The following is a 14814-nucleotide window of genomic DNA, read 5'->3' on the forward strand; positions in this document are numbered from 1 at the left end:
GAGAACAGAGCTCCTTGTTCCCTGCAGCTGCTCTCACAGTTGGGTGGTTTCCTTCCTTGTTCGGGACTGTGGAGGCAAATAACAGCCCCTTCAAGCGGAGTCCTTTCAGCTGCAAGGGCTGCACAAGAGAGACACTCATTCCAGGTCCGTAAGGCTCGGCTTTAATTGCCCATACGATGCTAATCTGCTGGAGGGGCTCAAGCGCTCCTTTATCTGAACCTCCCCCACCCCTCCCCTTCCCCTCTGCTGCTGTGATTCCCCTGGTGGAAATCTCCAACTCCTCTCAGCCCCTTCATGCAGTTTGCTTTGAGCCAGCCTGTAAGAGGAGTTCCCAGCCCCTCACAGCCCCTCTGCAGAGAAGCTGAGACAGAGGGACCCTGTTGTGAGTCCTGGCCCTCACCTGCAGGTTGTGTGTGGCTGGAGGCAGTAGCAGGATGGAAGTCTCTTTCCCCTTTAGCTGGTGTCTGTGCCTTGGCTGCCTCCTTCTGCTGTGGCTGAAGCCAGGGAAACCAAGCTCAGACAGTCCAGAGTGCAGCCCAAGGAAAGACCCTTTGTGCTGGGAGTCTCTAGTGGCAATGCCCCCTTCCCAGCCAGAACCTGGCTGTGACAGGCTGGGAGGATGCAGGCTCCACTTCCTTGCTCCTGAGGAGCTGCCAGCCCTGGAAGAGGTGAGGGATGTCCCAGAGGAGCAGCAGATGGAGTTCAGGCAGATCCTGAAACAAGCCGGAGAGGGTCACAGCAAGCCAAGCCCTTCCCGGGCCAGGAACCTGCTTGACCGTCTCCAAACAGTGGAAGCCAGCGTGGCGGCCGTGGCATCCAGGCTGCAGAGGCTGCAGGAAGAGAACAAGCTCAACCTGAGCCGTGTGGAGGAGAGACTTGACTCCCTGGTGGTCCTGCTGATGGGAATCCTGTCTGGCTGCAAGCTGTCCTGCGATGATTCTGTCCTGAAAACATCCATCCTGGGTGAGTGCACTGGAGCTCTACTTCTGGGTCTACCAAGCCTCATTGTGCTGGCTTTTGGCCAAGACCAACCCAAGACTGGCTCAGATCCAAGTCCCCCTTTTCCCAAACCCATCAGGGATGGGATGAAAGCAAGAGCGAGGTAATTGATTCTAGGTTTGGCTCCTCTCTTCTCAAAGGATTTCCACCCAGGAATGTTCCCTGCAGCTGAACAGGGTAACTATGAACCAGTCCCCCATTTCAGCCCTCCCAAGCAGTTGGTCTGGTGATGAGTGGGCTTCATGGCACTCCAGGGCAGAATTCAGCTGTCAAGAGGTGCTTTAAGGAAGGAGATGTGCAAGGGCCAAGGAAGGCAAGGGAGGATGTGGCTAGGGCCAAAGGGAGCGGGAAGACTGACACCAAACCCAGGTGTGCCTGTAACATCCTGGGCCCAGTGCATTGCTCTAGCAGGATGTTTAGATTTCATGTCATGCAGCTGTAGCAAACACTTCCTCAAGGGTTTTTAATGCAACTGAGTTGTGCAGGGATCATCCAGGCACTGGACAGGCTGTGAGGTGGGCCTGGAGTGGGGCTATCTTTATCCATCTCCCATTTCCCCTTACGGTTTTCTCTCCTTGGGGACATTCTCTGTCCAGGTTTTCTTTCCCGAGAGCACAAACATTGTGCTGAGCCTAGTCACAAAGGGTCACACATCAGCAACAAGACACCGACATCTGCCTTCATTGTGGAGATCTTGCACCACTGGGCATTGGTCTCTTTGCACACAAGGGCACTCATGGTACAGGCAAAGACCACTGTGGGGAGCATTTCCCCCCAGACACAGCCCCTCTTGAAAAAGCTCTGTGTCAGGGATAGCTCACTGTGATCGTTCACACTCCAGAAGCCTGCACAGCCTGGCTGGGCATCTGGCCGGGTGCTGCCAGTCTGTGCTTCTAAGGACAGTCCCTTCAATCCAGACATCACACGGTACCTCCTGGACTGCAAGGGCCCTGCTCCCCAGAGACATGCACTCTCTTTGAGAAACCTGAGCTGACCTGTCCAGCCCACATCCATCCCCAGCCAGTACTTGTTCAGTGCAGGAGGTGCAGTCAGGACCCACTCAGCATCTGCAAACCCTGCCCGACCCCAGTGGTATTGGCCAAACAGCTCCACTGTCCTGCTCTCCTTATCTCTCCTCGTCTGTTACCTGGCTTTCTCCTTGATTTTTCCCTTCTTTCCCCTTCCCCTCCCCTCTTTTTTTTTCCTCTTAACATTTTCCACCCCTCTCCCCTTTGATATCCAGACACCCCATCCATTCCTGTCCTGGCAGGAATTCCAGGCAGTCGGATGCCATCACAAAGAGAAAAGTCTGGGCTGTGTTGTCTGACACTTATAGCTACCAGGTTTTCTTGTGCGGTGAAGGGAACAGTTCTCTCTCTTGAAGCCCTGGCACAATCCCCATGCTGTTCTGCCCTTCCTCCTCTCGGCCCTCCAGACAGGGCCTCCCTCAGTAGACATCCTTGCTTTTTATTAGCCTGGAGCTAAGGAGAAAGGAGAGCGCTGGAAGCAGAGGAGAGGGTGAGGGGAGAGGATGCCATGGGCAGTGATCCAGCTGCCCCTGAGGAAGCAGACCTGTACTTCAGGGAGAGCTCTGGGCAAATCCTGACAAGTTCAGAAATCCCCTAGATTAGAGGCTAGTTTGTGTCTCTTGGCAGGCAGGTCTCAGGAAATACATGGGCAAACACTACCAGAGCTTGTCTGAAGGACATTCTCCAGAGGCTCAAAATGCAGCAAAGAGGCAGTTTAAGGGCCTCCAGGAAGGATTCGGAGGCTGCAATGGTTCACCAGGGAGGAAAAATTAAAAGAGCCATGGCTGAGTGACAGGCAGGGCGTGGGGGCCATAACCAGCTATTGAATTTTGAAAGGGTGAAATGTTTGGGATGAAGAGGACTTGCTTGAGCCCCAAGGCTGTGAGTAGATAGGATGAAATGCAAAAAGGAGAATACTGGGACAGTGACACCAGGAGGAAACCTGCTGAGCTAGGGACAGTCTCCCCAGGTTGATGCTGGAAGCTCCCTTTGCTGGAGACTTTAAAGCAAAAAAGTGTGTGGCCCTGGCTGTGAGTCACCATGAGTCATTTCTCCACCTCCCTGTGGCTTTCACAGGAATGTGTCTCCTCCCTTCAGATGCTGATTTGGAGTCTGGGGCTCTGTGTGCTTGACGCAGACACTTCCTTGCTCATTGTTTAAATGCCATTAATCCCTCACATGGCTTTGCCCCCATGCAGTGCCTGCTGCTGTGATGCACAATTAAGATGCACAAGGAGATATGGTGAAGTGCTGAAAGACCCTGGGTTGCTCACAGGACCGACTCCCTCCCAGAGAGGCAGAAGCAGCCCCCTTCAGACTGCGGGAGAGCCCTAGGCACCAGATCACCACTGCCAGCTGTGCCTTTTCATGAAAGACAAGGCCTTGCTTTTTCCCTTGCTTTGCTCTTTATCCGTGGCCAGTCCTTGGGCACAGTGCTAGTCGCCTGCTTTTGGTCTTGGAAAGGAGGACTCTCACAAGGCATGTATCCCACCTCATGTTCTCAAAAGGGTTCCCCACTCTCTGGCTTTGCCCGAGCCAGGAGGGCATCTTCTTTGGACAGGAGGTCTCATAGCAAAAGATGCTGAACTGGGAGGCTGAGGGACTGTATCAGGTTGAAAGGAGCTGAATGGTATACGGATCAGGGGAGGAACTTGAGAGATTTTTTTCAGTTCTAGCTCCTAGGCCTAAATAGGCTGGTAATGGAGTGGGGAACTCATTTGTGTGGTGTTTAATGGCTAAAGCCAAAAGTCCTCTCTTCAGGAGAGCTAAGTACGATAAGGAGGATGGGGCAGCTTCAAACCCAGGCCTCTGTGTTCAGCAGGAAGGAGCTTGCAGTACACTTGTAGCCAGACTTTGAATGGATCTCCTGAGCCACCCAGTTCCCTTGGAGAACAATGCAGCATCTGGCCTTAACTACCCCTGCATCCTGTCTGCACACCTCAGAGCCAGGTCTGAAAGCCTGACTGCTCCATTCAAGTGCCTGCCAGGGAGATGGATGCTCTTAAAGCTGGCCCTGGAGGGTCTCAGCCTAGAAAATGGCCAGGAGTCCATATCCCAGCCCCTTCATCATGCTTGGCCACGGCTGGCAGGCTCCAGGCTGGCATAGGTCAGAGACCGACTCTATTCTGCCCTGCAAGAGTCCAGTTACCTAACGTCTGAACTCTGAAGCAAATGGTTATGAATTTTTTAACGGGAAACAGTGATAGCTGCCTGCTGGAATGATTCAGCAGAGGTAAATGCAGCCCCCTGTGCTAGCAGATGTGGGGAAAAATGGTGTCACAAGCCATCTGTGTCTCAAAAGGTGACAACAGGGCCCTCCTGGCCCACACTGCCCTCAAACTCATGCCCTCAGTTGCAGCCTTTTGTCCTGTCCTGCTGACTGCTGAGGGATTTCTCCCATGCTCGATGGCATCTTTGTTTCAGAAAGCAGACGCCTCAAGACACTGGAGACAAAGGAAGAGGCGCATTTGGTGCTGAAGGGGATGGGGCAGGTGGGAGCACAAGGTAAGGAATTGTATACAGCAAACTCCACTGGGAGCTTGCTGGCCTAAACTCTGCACCTTGCATTGATTTTACGACGCCCTCTGCCCTGACTGTGGTGGAGCACTGCTATTCACTGCTAATGATCAGCTGCCTTGTTCCACACCAGAGGTGTGATGAGGAAAACCATTCCGAAGTACATGGCCTCTTGTGATAAAGTGTATCATATTAATTAGCATTATAAAAAATGTTCTCCCCACTAGACAGGCAGGGACATGGCCATGTGAGACTGTTTCAGCACCCCGTGGCTGAATGGGAAGACTCAACATGACATAGAGACATTAGTCTGGGCACAGAAGCCAACCTCCTTCCTCTGCACACCCAGTCCAGCCAGGGTGGGGGTAAATGTGTAGTGGTCCCAGGCTATAAATTCAGTCTGTACGTTAAAGGAGCTTTGGGAAACCCCTCCCCCAACCCCATTTCTCCACAGTACAACAGCAGTGCGGTCCCACTGTCTGATTCTGTGAAGGAGCAGGCAGAGGCTGCAACAGCGGGGTGCACTGTGCCTCTGAATCGAGGGGCATCAGCAAGGCCGTGGGAGGTCTGAGGCCTAGGACACCTCAGATCTGCTGGGGTGAGGAAGGGTCAGAGCAGCATTTGCAGTCCGAGGGCTTGGGGGGTGAGGAGAGCGGGTGGGAGAGACAGTAGTGATGCTTTGCAGTGAAGTGGATGAATGCAAATGCTGCTTCCTTTGCAGATTTAGGAAAAGAGCACAAAGCTGAGAAGACACCAGCCTCTCTGGGTAAATACAGAGTAATCCACTTTCCTTCACCCTTCTTGTGCTGTGTGGCGAGGCAGCCCCATCCTCTTGCCTTTTGAGCCCTGCTCTGCCCAGCCTCTGGGCCTCACAGGCCTGTCAGGTCTGAGAGAGGTTTTTTAAAAACATAAATACATGATGTATCCCAGGACAAATTAGCCAAAACTAATTCCAAATCCAAGAGTCCAGAACCATAAGTGGCCCTACTATTGGCAAACATCCTCTGCCCCCATCTGGAGCTTCAGATGTTCCCAAAACCTTTGGCGAGCATCCTACTTGCAGGCCCAAGCCTGGAGGCTTGGGGTTTGGATGCTCTTGACTTTCGTTTGCCCTTAGCCATAAGGCCATCGGAGCAAGCTAGGGAGGAGACTCCTATTTCTATAAAGTGGGCTTAAAGCCACTACATCTCAGTGGGTAGTGAACCATGCCAGAAAAGCAGTTCTCCCTGGGTGCACTTTAGGAAAACTGCCTTCATGGACACAAATACATGGTATTTTCCCTGACAGGTTAAGAACAAGGACTATGCATGATCTTAGCCTACAGAAGGCCAAGAGAGCTTAAATTCAGAAACTAGCAGCAATGACTTCAGTGTGAATAAGGCAGGAGTCAGGCCTAGTGACCAGAGCATAGAGCTGCCACCAGGCTCTCCTGGGTTTCTGCTTCAGCTCTGACCTTGTTTCCATTTCCATGCTCTGCACCTCACCATCCCACTTCCCCAGCATGGGCAAAAAGATGCCCTCCTGCCTCTTGGTGGGGCTGAGAGGGCAAGCAAAACTCTCAGGGCCTGATCAGCCCCCTTTGAAGAGCCCTCAGGGGAGGAAATCTTCCTCAGGGTGCTGCTGTAGGGCTGCTGGCATGGGCATCTGTTCCAAGCCCTGCAGCACAGGCAGGACAGTGCCCCATGCCAGTTCTGAGCCCCAGTGCCCACATCTGCTCCCATTGAACCATGCTCTAGGCCTCTCCCTGCTGTGGCTATTCAAGTGCAGAAAGGCCCTTTAGGAAATCTAATGCAGCCAGTACCTGCTGGCTTGTGGGTGATTGCTCTTTGTGTTGGCTGGTCCTAGTGGAAGCCTCCAAGAAACCAGACCAGAGCTTCCCTCGGGACTGTGCTGAGATCTACAAGCAGGGCATCCATGAGAACGGTATCTACACCATCCAGCCCATCCCGCTCCGGCAGCCTTTTGAGGTATGGGGGTGGTCCTCATGGCATTCTTGCATCAGTGGGTGCAGGCAGCGGCAAAGCAGTTACAGTGCCTTGCTGGCATCCAGAGGAGTGATTGGGAGCCTTGGTCCATGCTTGCACCAAAGACTGTGCCCTCCCTGACTTGGCTGGACCTGGTCACTTGGGCACAGGAGCCATGGGTAAGATGCTGGCCGTATCCCTCCCTCATGTGGGTAAGTCACAGGAGTTGGTAAGTCTCAGCCATGCTAGGGCACTGGGCTTGGGCAGATGTTTGACTTTTTTCTGTCAACACACCTAGGTCAAGCAAAGTGCCCCCACAGCTCCAGGCCACAGGGTCCAGCACGCACCTCCAGAGTGGGACAGCTGTGCTCACAGCCCTCCCTGCTTCACTGGGTTGCTTGCTCCAGCTGCAGCCCTAAAGCACATCACTTCAGCTCTGTCTCAATGGCATTTTCTGACTGGCTGTGTGAAGCTGGGTCGCAGCAACGGGGGCTGTGCTGTGGTACCTTGCAGCTCTGCTGTTGCAAAGCTATGCTCCCTGGGCTGGGAACATGGAGGCTGCCCTAGGCACGAGGTTCCTACGGGAGGGCACTGGCTGGGTGTGTGGATCACGGTCTGTGGAGGGAGTGAAAGCTCTCACAGAGCACTACTCACAGAAGACAGCTGCCTCCAGCCCTCTGTAGACCAAAATGGGCAGAGCCCGTGTCCCTGAGGCCAAGGGAAGGATGTCAGGTTCCCGACACTGCTGAACCTGCCTCTCCACTCCCTGCAGGCATACTGTGACATGGTGACAGATGGGGGCGGCTGGACCGTGTTCCAGCGCCGGCAGGACGGCTCCCTAGATTTCAATCGCACCTGGCAGGAGTACTGCCTGGGCTTCGGCAGCCTGCAGGGCGAACACTGGCTGGGCAATGAGCAGCTGCATGGCCTGACGCACCTGGGCCAGCACACCCTGCGTGTGGAGCTGGAGGACTGGTATGGTGTCCAGCGTCACGCCATCTACCTCAAGTTCAAGATAGCCAGTGAGGCCAACAAATATCGCCTGACAGCCCGGGAGTATCAGGGCAATGCTGGCAATGCCCTGAGCTACAGCCACCACTACAACCATGACCACAAGTGCTTCACCACCTGGGACAGTGACAATGACAACTACCCCATGGGCAATTGCGGTGCCTACTACGGGGCCGGCTGGTGGTTCGACTCCTGCTTGGCGGCGAACCTGAATGGCAAGTACCACCGGGGCCAGTACAGTGGGGTGACCAGCGGCATCTATTGGGGCACGTGGTACATCCTGACTGACAAGAAGACTAATCAGAAGTATTCATTCAAGAAGGCAGAGATGAAAACCAGGCCAGGTGGCTTCTAGATGGAGCCCATGGTGGGAGCATGGCCGGGACTGGGGCCCTGATGCATAGACATCAGTCTGGCCACAGGGATGCACTTACCCATGCATGGGCTTGCTGGACACTGCTCTCATGGGAAAGTGTGTGAATGCCTTCACTCAAGTCCTTTCCACCCATGGCTTGGAGAATGCAGTGCTGGGACTGAGCCCCAGAGCAAGGGAAGAAAAGGCTTCTCTACCTGGGACAGATAAGGATACAGGATAAACCACCCTTCCCAGGGCTGGCTTCCCATCCTCTTGTCCCAATCAGCATTCCCCTCCTCTTCCCCAGCATTCCCCTCTGGCAGCAGCTGGCCCTTTAAATTAGGCAGGGATGCACAGCGGTAGCCCTAAGGGGACCATTTGGTAATGGGCTGCTGCTAGCTGCATGGCATTGTCTCCTTCCCTGGCTGACACGGTCCAAGCTCCTGGTACGTTTCCTTACCTCTTCTTCCCTTTGCTGGCCTGTTTTCACAAGTGTCTTGGGTTGGAGACAGGAGTCTGAGCTGTGCAGTGCTGGGGAGCTGGCTTGGCAGGAGAGTTTTGTAGCCATGGACTGCTTGGCTCCAAAGAGGAGCAGGCTGGGCCTTAGCTGAAGGGACAATGAGCCTTGAGTATTGCTTGGCTTGTTGCTTGCCTTGGTGAGTCTTGAATTTGGGGAGTCCAGCTATCCCTACCTGGTGCCTGGATAAAACACCCAGAGAGCTGCTACATTTGGGGATGAGGCCCCATGTGCGTCAATAGTCTATTTTGTACGTGAATTAAAACTTAGTTTATTAATAGCAGCATTTGCCTGTGCACTGAGTCAGCCTGATTCCTGCACAGGCAGGATGGGGAAAGGGCAGCAGTGCCTTGGAGCTTCCTGTCTGCTTTGAGGGGATGTTAGGAGCCCAGACACTTATTCGAGCCAAGGTTTCTTTGTCTAATTGTCCAAAAATTCCTTCTCCCTCTTACTGTCCTGTCCTCCACCCCAGAGGTAGCTGTGCTTTTGAGTGGGGAAAACACAGTGTTGTGACTGGCTGACTTTACACCAGGAGGGGAAACTGGAGGACAAAAGTGATTCTGGATCTGGGGAACACCAGGAAGACAAGGCTCTTGCTGCAGCAGCTGCTTTGATTTCTATCCTGTGGAAGTGGGACAGCTCTCCCCAGGCTGGCAGCTCCCTCCCCCTCCTCTACCCTGTAATCAGGCTGATAGGTTGCTTTTGCAAGGCTCCTGGGCTGTCTGCATCCCCTCTGCTATTTATAGCTGCTTCCTTGCAGCCAAGACCTCCATTAATGAGCAGGATCTGAGGGCTTCCTAGCAGCCCCAGGCACTAAGCAGAGGCACTGATTAAACAGCAGCCCTTCAGCTGGGGAGGGAGACGCACAGAAGATGCTTGTCCCTGCTGCAAGGCTTTGATTTTTCAGACTCAGAGGGCTCTGCTGTGCTGAGCAGGACCCCAGACAGCTGAGGAGGCAAGTCAAGGGCAAAGCTGGGGGTGGGGGCGACCTCTCCACCCTGGGGTACAGATGGGGCATGTCTCTGGGGAATGGCATTGCTTACTCTTTCCCCGTCCCAGAACTAGGGAGAATTCAGATCCTATGGACTGGCATCAGGCTCTTCTCAGGACAGGCCTCATAATGCCCCTCACTTTGCACACCAGAACCCAATTCTGCCCTGCCAGCTTATAAACCCTGTGGTCTGGGGCTGTGGGCACAGAACCCAGCATGGGCTACTTTTTAGGCTGTCTCCCTCAGTCTGACATAGTGCTTGCCATGGCTCCTGGCAGCACGGCAATACCAGGCCAATGCATGGAGTGGATGGAGCAAGCCCCATGCCCACCTCCCAGTACCCAAAACCCACTTAAGGCAGGTTGCTCTTTGCTGGAGAGTATGTCAGGGGTCAAACTGACGCTTAATCTTAGCCAAAAGGGTGCAAAGTTGGTCACAGCATCTGAACAGTTGTACCCAGGGCCAGGAGCTCAGTGTAGGGAAAAGCCAGCCTGCTCCCCCAGCATGGGTGTTAGCAGATGTAAGAAGGAAGCTGGTTCTTGCAAGATGAGGTTGATGTGGTCTAATGACCTGTGCCCGGGCCTGGAGGCCAGAGCTGTAACAGCAGGTGGTTTGGCCTGTGAGGAGGAGAAGGACTATTCCAGCCAACCCCAAGATGCTGCCCATTCACAGCCTGCCCCCAGACAGCCAGGGAGCTGGGGGGCAACTAGGGGCAGGCTCTCCAGTGCTTGGAGGCAAAGTACAAGTGATTGGCTAGTGCACTCTGCACAGAGCCAAGAGGTTTTCTGCAGCCCAGAGACCACTGCTCCCCTCTGTTGGGGCTGAGGCTCAAGCTGTGGGAGAAGAGTTCAGGGTCCAAAGGGGCTGTGGGCCAGGACAAGGGTGGTTTGCTTTTGCTGCTTCTAGGCAGTGGTGGCAGCTTCTAAGTCAGGGCAATGTTGGGGAAGGGAGGGCCAGGTCTGGTCTCCAGCTGGTGGGGTGGGTTGCTGAATGAATGGCCTTGTCAGCAAGGGCTCTACAGCCAACCCCCAATGCACACACCTTGCAATGAGGGTAACCAGTATGGGGCATTTCTTAGCACTTTGAGAGGCCAGCTCAATGCAGGATATCAAACCCCTCCAGGCACTGACAGGGCAGAGAAGCCATCAGCATGAGGGGATCACAGCCCCATGGCTCACCTGCCTTCAGGACCGCTATGAGGCAGAGGTGCTGACATTTCAAAGTGGGCAAGTGGCTGCACAGAAATGGGCAATCTCTCTGCCCCTGGCAGAGTTAGCAGGGAGATCCCTCAGGGAGGGGAAGTGGCAAAGCAAAGATCAAGCAACAGCGGAGTCAGGAGTAAGGGAAAGGAGGAAGAGCACTGAGGCCCTGAGAACAAAAAGGAGAGGATAGGAAAGGGCACAAAGATGCAGCCCTATCCAGCCTCTTGGCTCCTGCTCTGTGCCTGAGCCTGGGATGGGCTGCAGGTGAAGCTGTCACTGATGGTCCGCAGAGCACCTCCAGTGCCAGGCAGCTGCCCTCTCCCCACTCCACAGCCTCAGCTGCAGAGAGGAGGGGAGAGTAATGCTTTTACTGTGTAAATATTAAGCCTTCGCCTTTGCAAACTCCTTCTGTCCCAGGATCTTAAAGGGCCTAAAAAATCCATAAGCCACACTATATGTCTGAGATGGCTAAGAACTACCTAGAGCGCCTGCAGCCACTTCTAGTGGGGGACGTGATTGCTATTTAACAACATACTGCAACAACTGAGGACCAAAAGTGTAGAAAAATCTCATACAAGTGGAGCAGCTGGAGCACTGTATGGAGGCAGGCTGGGCTAGGCTGGCACCTGTTTCATAGTTTCATAATTGGTAGGGTCATACTGAGCAGGGCCTTTGTTCTTTATAGTCTATCTAAAAGGCAGCCTCCACTCAGGGGGAGAACAAAAATCCAGCTGACTCGCCATTACCCTTACCTGCACAGTTCGCCTAAGTCTCTTAGGTACCAACCCCCGCTTCAGCTACCCATTGATTGCCCACATTGTCAGCAAGTCCTTTAAAAACCTATTTCAGGACAAACAGCTATTAAATCTCCGGATACCTTTAAAAAACTCACACTAGAAAGTCTGGGTTTGGGTTTCCCCTTCTGCCACTCACTCCCCAACCCCAGCCCGGCTGCGGGTAGAAGTCCTGGGGAATGACAGCCTTTTGAGCCAGTGACTGACAATGGTACATGAGAGCTGCTGCTCTCTGTCTCCTTAAGGAGCAAAGGTAGTGAGCAAGAATGACAGCAGAAACAAAGGTATCCAGCCCTCAAACAAAAGACAGGTGTGGGAGGACAAGGGGCTGAGGTGCAGGGCCCTGGGGGAGGATGAGTTGTGGAGGGACCCTGAGCCATGGAGGGAACAGGAGCACCCATAGGGTCCATTTTGCTCTCTGAAGGCAGCCAGGCAGAGTTCCCACCCTTCCAGATTTCCATGACATACACGACAGCAAAGAATTGCACAGCTCCGTAGCCTGTGTTGTCCGGAAACAGCCCTGTGTGTGCATAGGGCATATGGACATCACAACTGCCATTTACTGGGTCTGACCCTAGCCCTGTCTTAACCAGTCTCCTGTTTCATACAGGGGCAGCGAGTGGATGCTGAAAGGGAGAATGAACTGGGGGTGACCAGGGTTCTTTCCCCTGATCCTCTCTCACTTGCAGCTGGCATTTAAGGTCCAGGAAGTTTTGATCCAGAGGCTGTACCTCTCACTCCCATGCTCAATAGCTATTGATGCCTAGGGTTGCCAACTCTGAATCTATCCTGGGAGGTTTCCAGAACACCAGCATGCCCGTGACATACAATATGAATATGCCGCGTGCTAGCATATATCAATTACAGATTACGGTGTGGGCAGACAAGGTTCCTTGGGTGAATTTGATATCTTTTATTAGGCCAACCCAAATGGTTGGAGAATAGTTATTAAGCAAGCTTTTGGGTTCAAAAACCCTTCGTCAGGCTAAGGACGCTGCAGCAGTTGCTGCGTGCTCTTCCTGGATGGAATGAAAAGTAAAGAAGCCAGGGGCTGGGCTGGGGAGTCAGTTGCCAGGCAGATTGTAATGTATCAAAAATCCAATGTCTATGTTTAGTCCATGATCTCTAGTATCCAGGAGGTTGATGAAATGGAGCTCATAGGCTCGTCTCTGGGAAGTGTTGTGTAAGTTTCCCTTGAGGATCAGGACTGAGAGATTGGAGAGAGAGTGGCCCCCCTGTGAGAAATGTGCCCCCACCAGTAACTGGGTGTTTCTGTCTTCGATGGATTTCCGGTGTGCGTTCATTCTGGTGTGCAGTTGTTGTCTGGTCTCTCCTACATATTTTCCATCAGGGCATTTGGTGCATTGGATGAGGTATATCACATTTCTGGAGGTGCAGCTGTAAGATCCAGGGATGCCGATGGCTCTGTTGTGGGGTGTAGTAATAGTGGGGGTGGTGGAGATGTGTTGGCAGGTTTTGCATTTCTTGTCATGGCACGGTCTGGATCCTTTTGGTGTGTTCTGGGCTTGAGGAAGTTTGCTTCTGGTGATGAGGTTGGCGAGGTTCGGTGCTTGTCTGAAGGCTAGGATGGGTGGCTCTGGGAAGATCTTTTTAAGAATAGGGTCTTTTTCTAATATGGGTTCCAATTTTTTGAGGATTTTCCGTACAGGTTCAAGGGATGGGTGATAGGTCATAACCAGCGGTGTGCGATTTGTGGGTTTTTCTTCTGTACTGCAGCAGTTCTTCACGTGGTATCCAGGTGGCTCTTTCAAACGTGCGATCTACCTCTCTGGAGGAGTGTCCTTGCTGGGTGAAAGCCTTTTTAAGATTGGTGAGGTGGCAATCCCGGGTGTTCTCTTCAGTACAGATGCGGTAGTATCTGAGGGCTTGGCTGTACATACAGCTTTTTTGGTGTGTTTCGGGTGATTGCTGGTTCTGTGCAGATACGTATGTTGGTCTGTGGGTTTCTTGTATACTGTGGTCTGTATTTTACCCTTCTGGATACTGATCCTTGTGTCTAAAAAGGGGACGTTGGTGTTGGAGTATTCTAAAGAAAGTCGGATGGAGGGATGGTGACTGTTGAATTTCTGGTGGAACTCAATTAGAGATTCCAGGTTCTCACTCCAAATGATGATGTCATGGATATATCGTAAGTACAGCAAGGGTTTGATGGTGCAGTTCTTGAGGAAGTCTTCTTCCAGGTGGCTCATAAAAAGGTTGGCATACTGGGGGGCCATTTTAGTGCCCATAGCTGTTCCCATCATCTGGAGGAAGTGTTGATTATTAAAAGTGAAATTGTTGTGTGTGAGGATGAAGTGTATAAGCTCAGTGATATCTTTGGGTCTGTATTCTGGGTTGTAATCTTGTTCCTGTAAATATGTAAGGCAGGCATGGATGCCATCCTGTTGTGGGATGTTGGTGCATAGGCTGGTAACGTCCATTGTGGCTAGGAGTGTGTTGCTGGGAAGGTGGTCTATGTTTTTAAGTTTCCGTAGCAAGTCTGTGGTGTCTTGGACAAAACTTGCTCTGTGGGTGACAAGCGTTTTTAGGATGGATTCAACAAAACCTGATATTTCCTCAGTTAGGGTCCCATGGTTGGATATGATAGGTCTGCCAGGGTTCCCTTGTTTGTGGATTTAAGGGAGCATGTAAAAAGTCCCCGGGTTAGGTAGCGGGGGGATCAAGGTCTGTAGTTTTTCTTGTAGTCTTGATGGAAATGATTTGATGGTATTGTTGAGTTTTTTGGTGAAAAGGGGAGTAGGATCTTCTTGTAGTTCTTTGTAGTAGGTGGTGTCAGAGCTGTCTGTTGGCTTCCTTTATGTAATCCTCACCGTTTAGGATGACTATGGCTCCTCCTTTATCTGCTGGTTTTATTACTATTTGGTGGTTAGATCTTAGAGATTCTATGGCCTTTTTCTCTGGTAGAGAGAGGTTGTGGTGCTGGTGGTGTTGCTGATCATTTCATTGTTCATTCTTTCCCTGAAGTAGTCAATGTAGCAGTCAAGGTTAGGGTTTCGTCCACTGCGAGGTGTCGAGTCTGATTTTTTGGGGGTTTTTTTGGCATTGATCTTTTCTTGAATGTTGTCAGAGGATGAGTTGTTGTTGGGAGTGGGTTCAGTTTGGTCGTGGAAATATTCTTTGAGGCGCAGGCGTCGGAAGAATTCTTCTAGTTCTCCGCATTGAAGTATTTTATTAGGGTATTTTTCTGGACAGAAATTTAGGCCTTTAGAAAGGACAGATTTTTCAGTTTTGGTAAGTGTGTGTGTGGAGAGATTGATAATATTTGTGGGTTGGTTGCTGCTTGCAGTTTCATCAAGTCTGAGGTTGGAAGGTCGTAAGGTGTTGGTGTTGTTCCTCTGATGGTTGTTTTGTGGCTGGGGAGCTTGTTCTTGGAGTAATTTGTTCCATTTCTTCTTTTTATGTAGGATGAATGCTG

At 52.3% G+C, this 14814-nt stretch overlaps 1 protein-coding gene and 1 pseudogene across 1 annotated transcript; one reads left to right on the plus strand and one right to left on the minus strand.

The window, feature by feature from the left end:
* Window positions 1-283: 283 nt before the first annotated feature.
* LOC102559380 (fibrinogen-like protein 1) lies at window positions 284-9345 on the plus strand. The gene is made up of 5 exons (XM_019499554.2): window positions 284-963; window positions 4452-4532; window positions 5266-5310; window positions 6390-6511; window positions 7281-9345. Exons 1-5 carry the CDS (start codon window positions 435-437, stop codon window positions 7872-7874), a joined length of 1371 nt encoding a protein of 456 aa, XP_019355099.2. The 5' UTR covers window positions 284-434; the 3' UTR covers window positions 7875-9345.
* A 291-nt stretch (window positions 9346-9636) lies between these two features.
* On the minus strand, window positions 9637-9815 carry LOC132244566 (U2 spliceosomal RNA; annotated as a pseudogene).
* Window positions 9816-14814: the final 4999 nt, after the last annotated feature.

The sequence above is a fragment of the Alligator mississippiensis genome, chromosome 12, assembly GCF_030867095.1.
Source record: "Alligator mississippiensis isolate rAllMis1 chromosome 12, rAllMis1, whole genome shotgun sequence".
NCBI classification, from domain to species: Eukaryota; Metazoa; Chordata; order Crocodylia; family Alligatoridae; genus Alligator; species Alligator mississippiensis.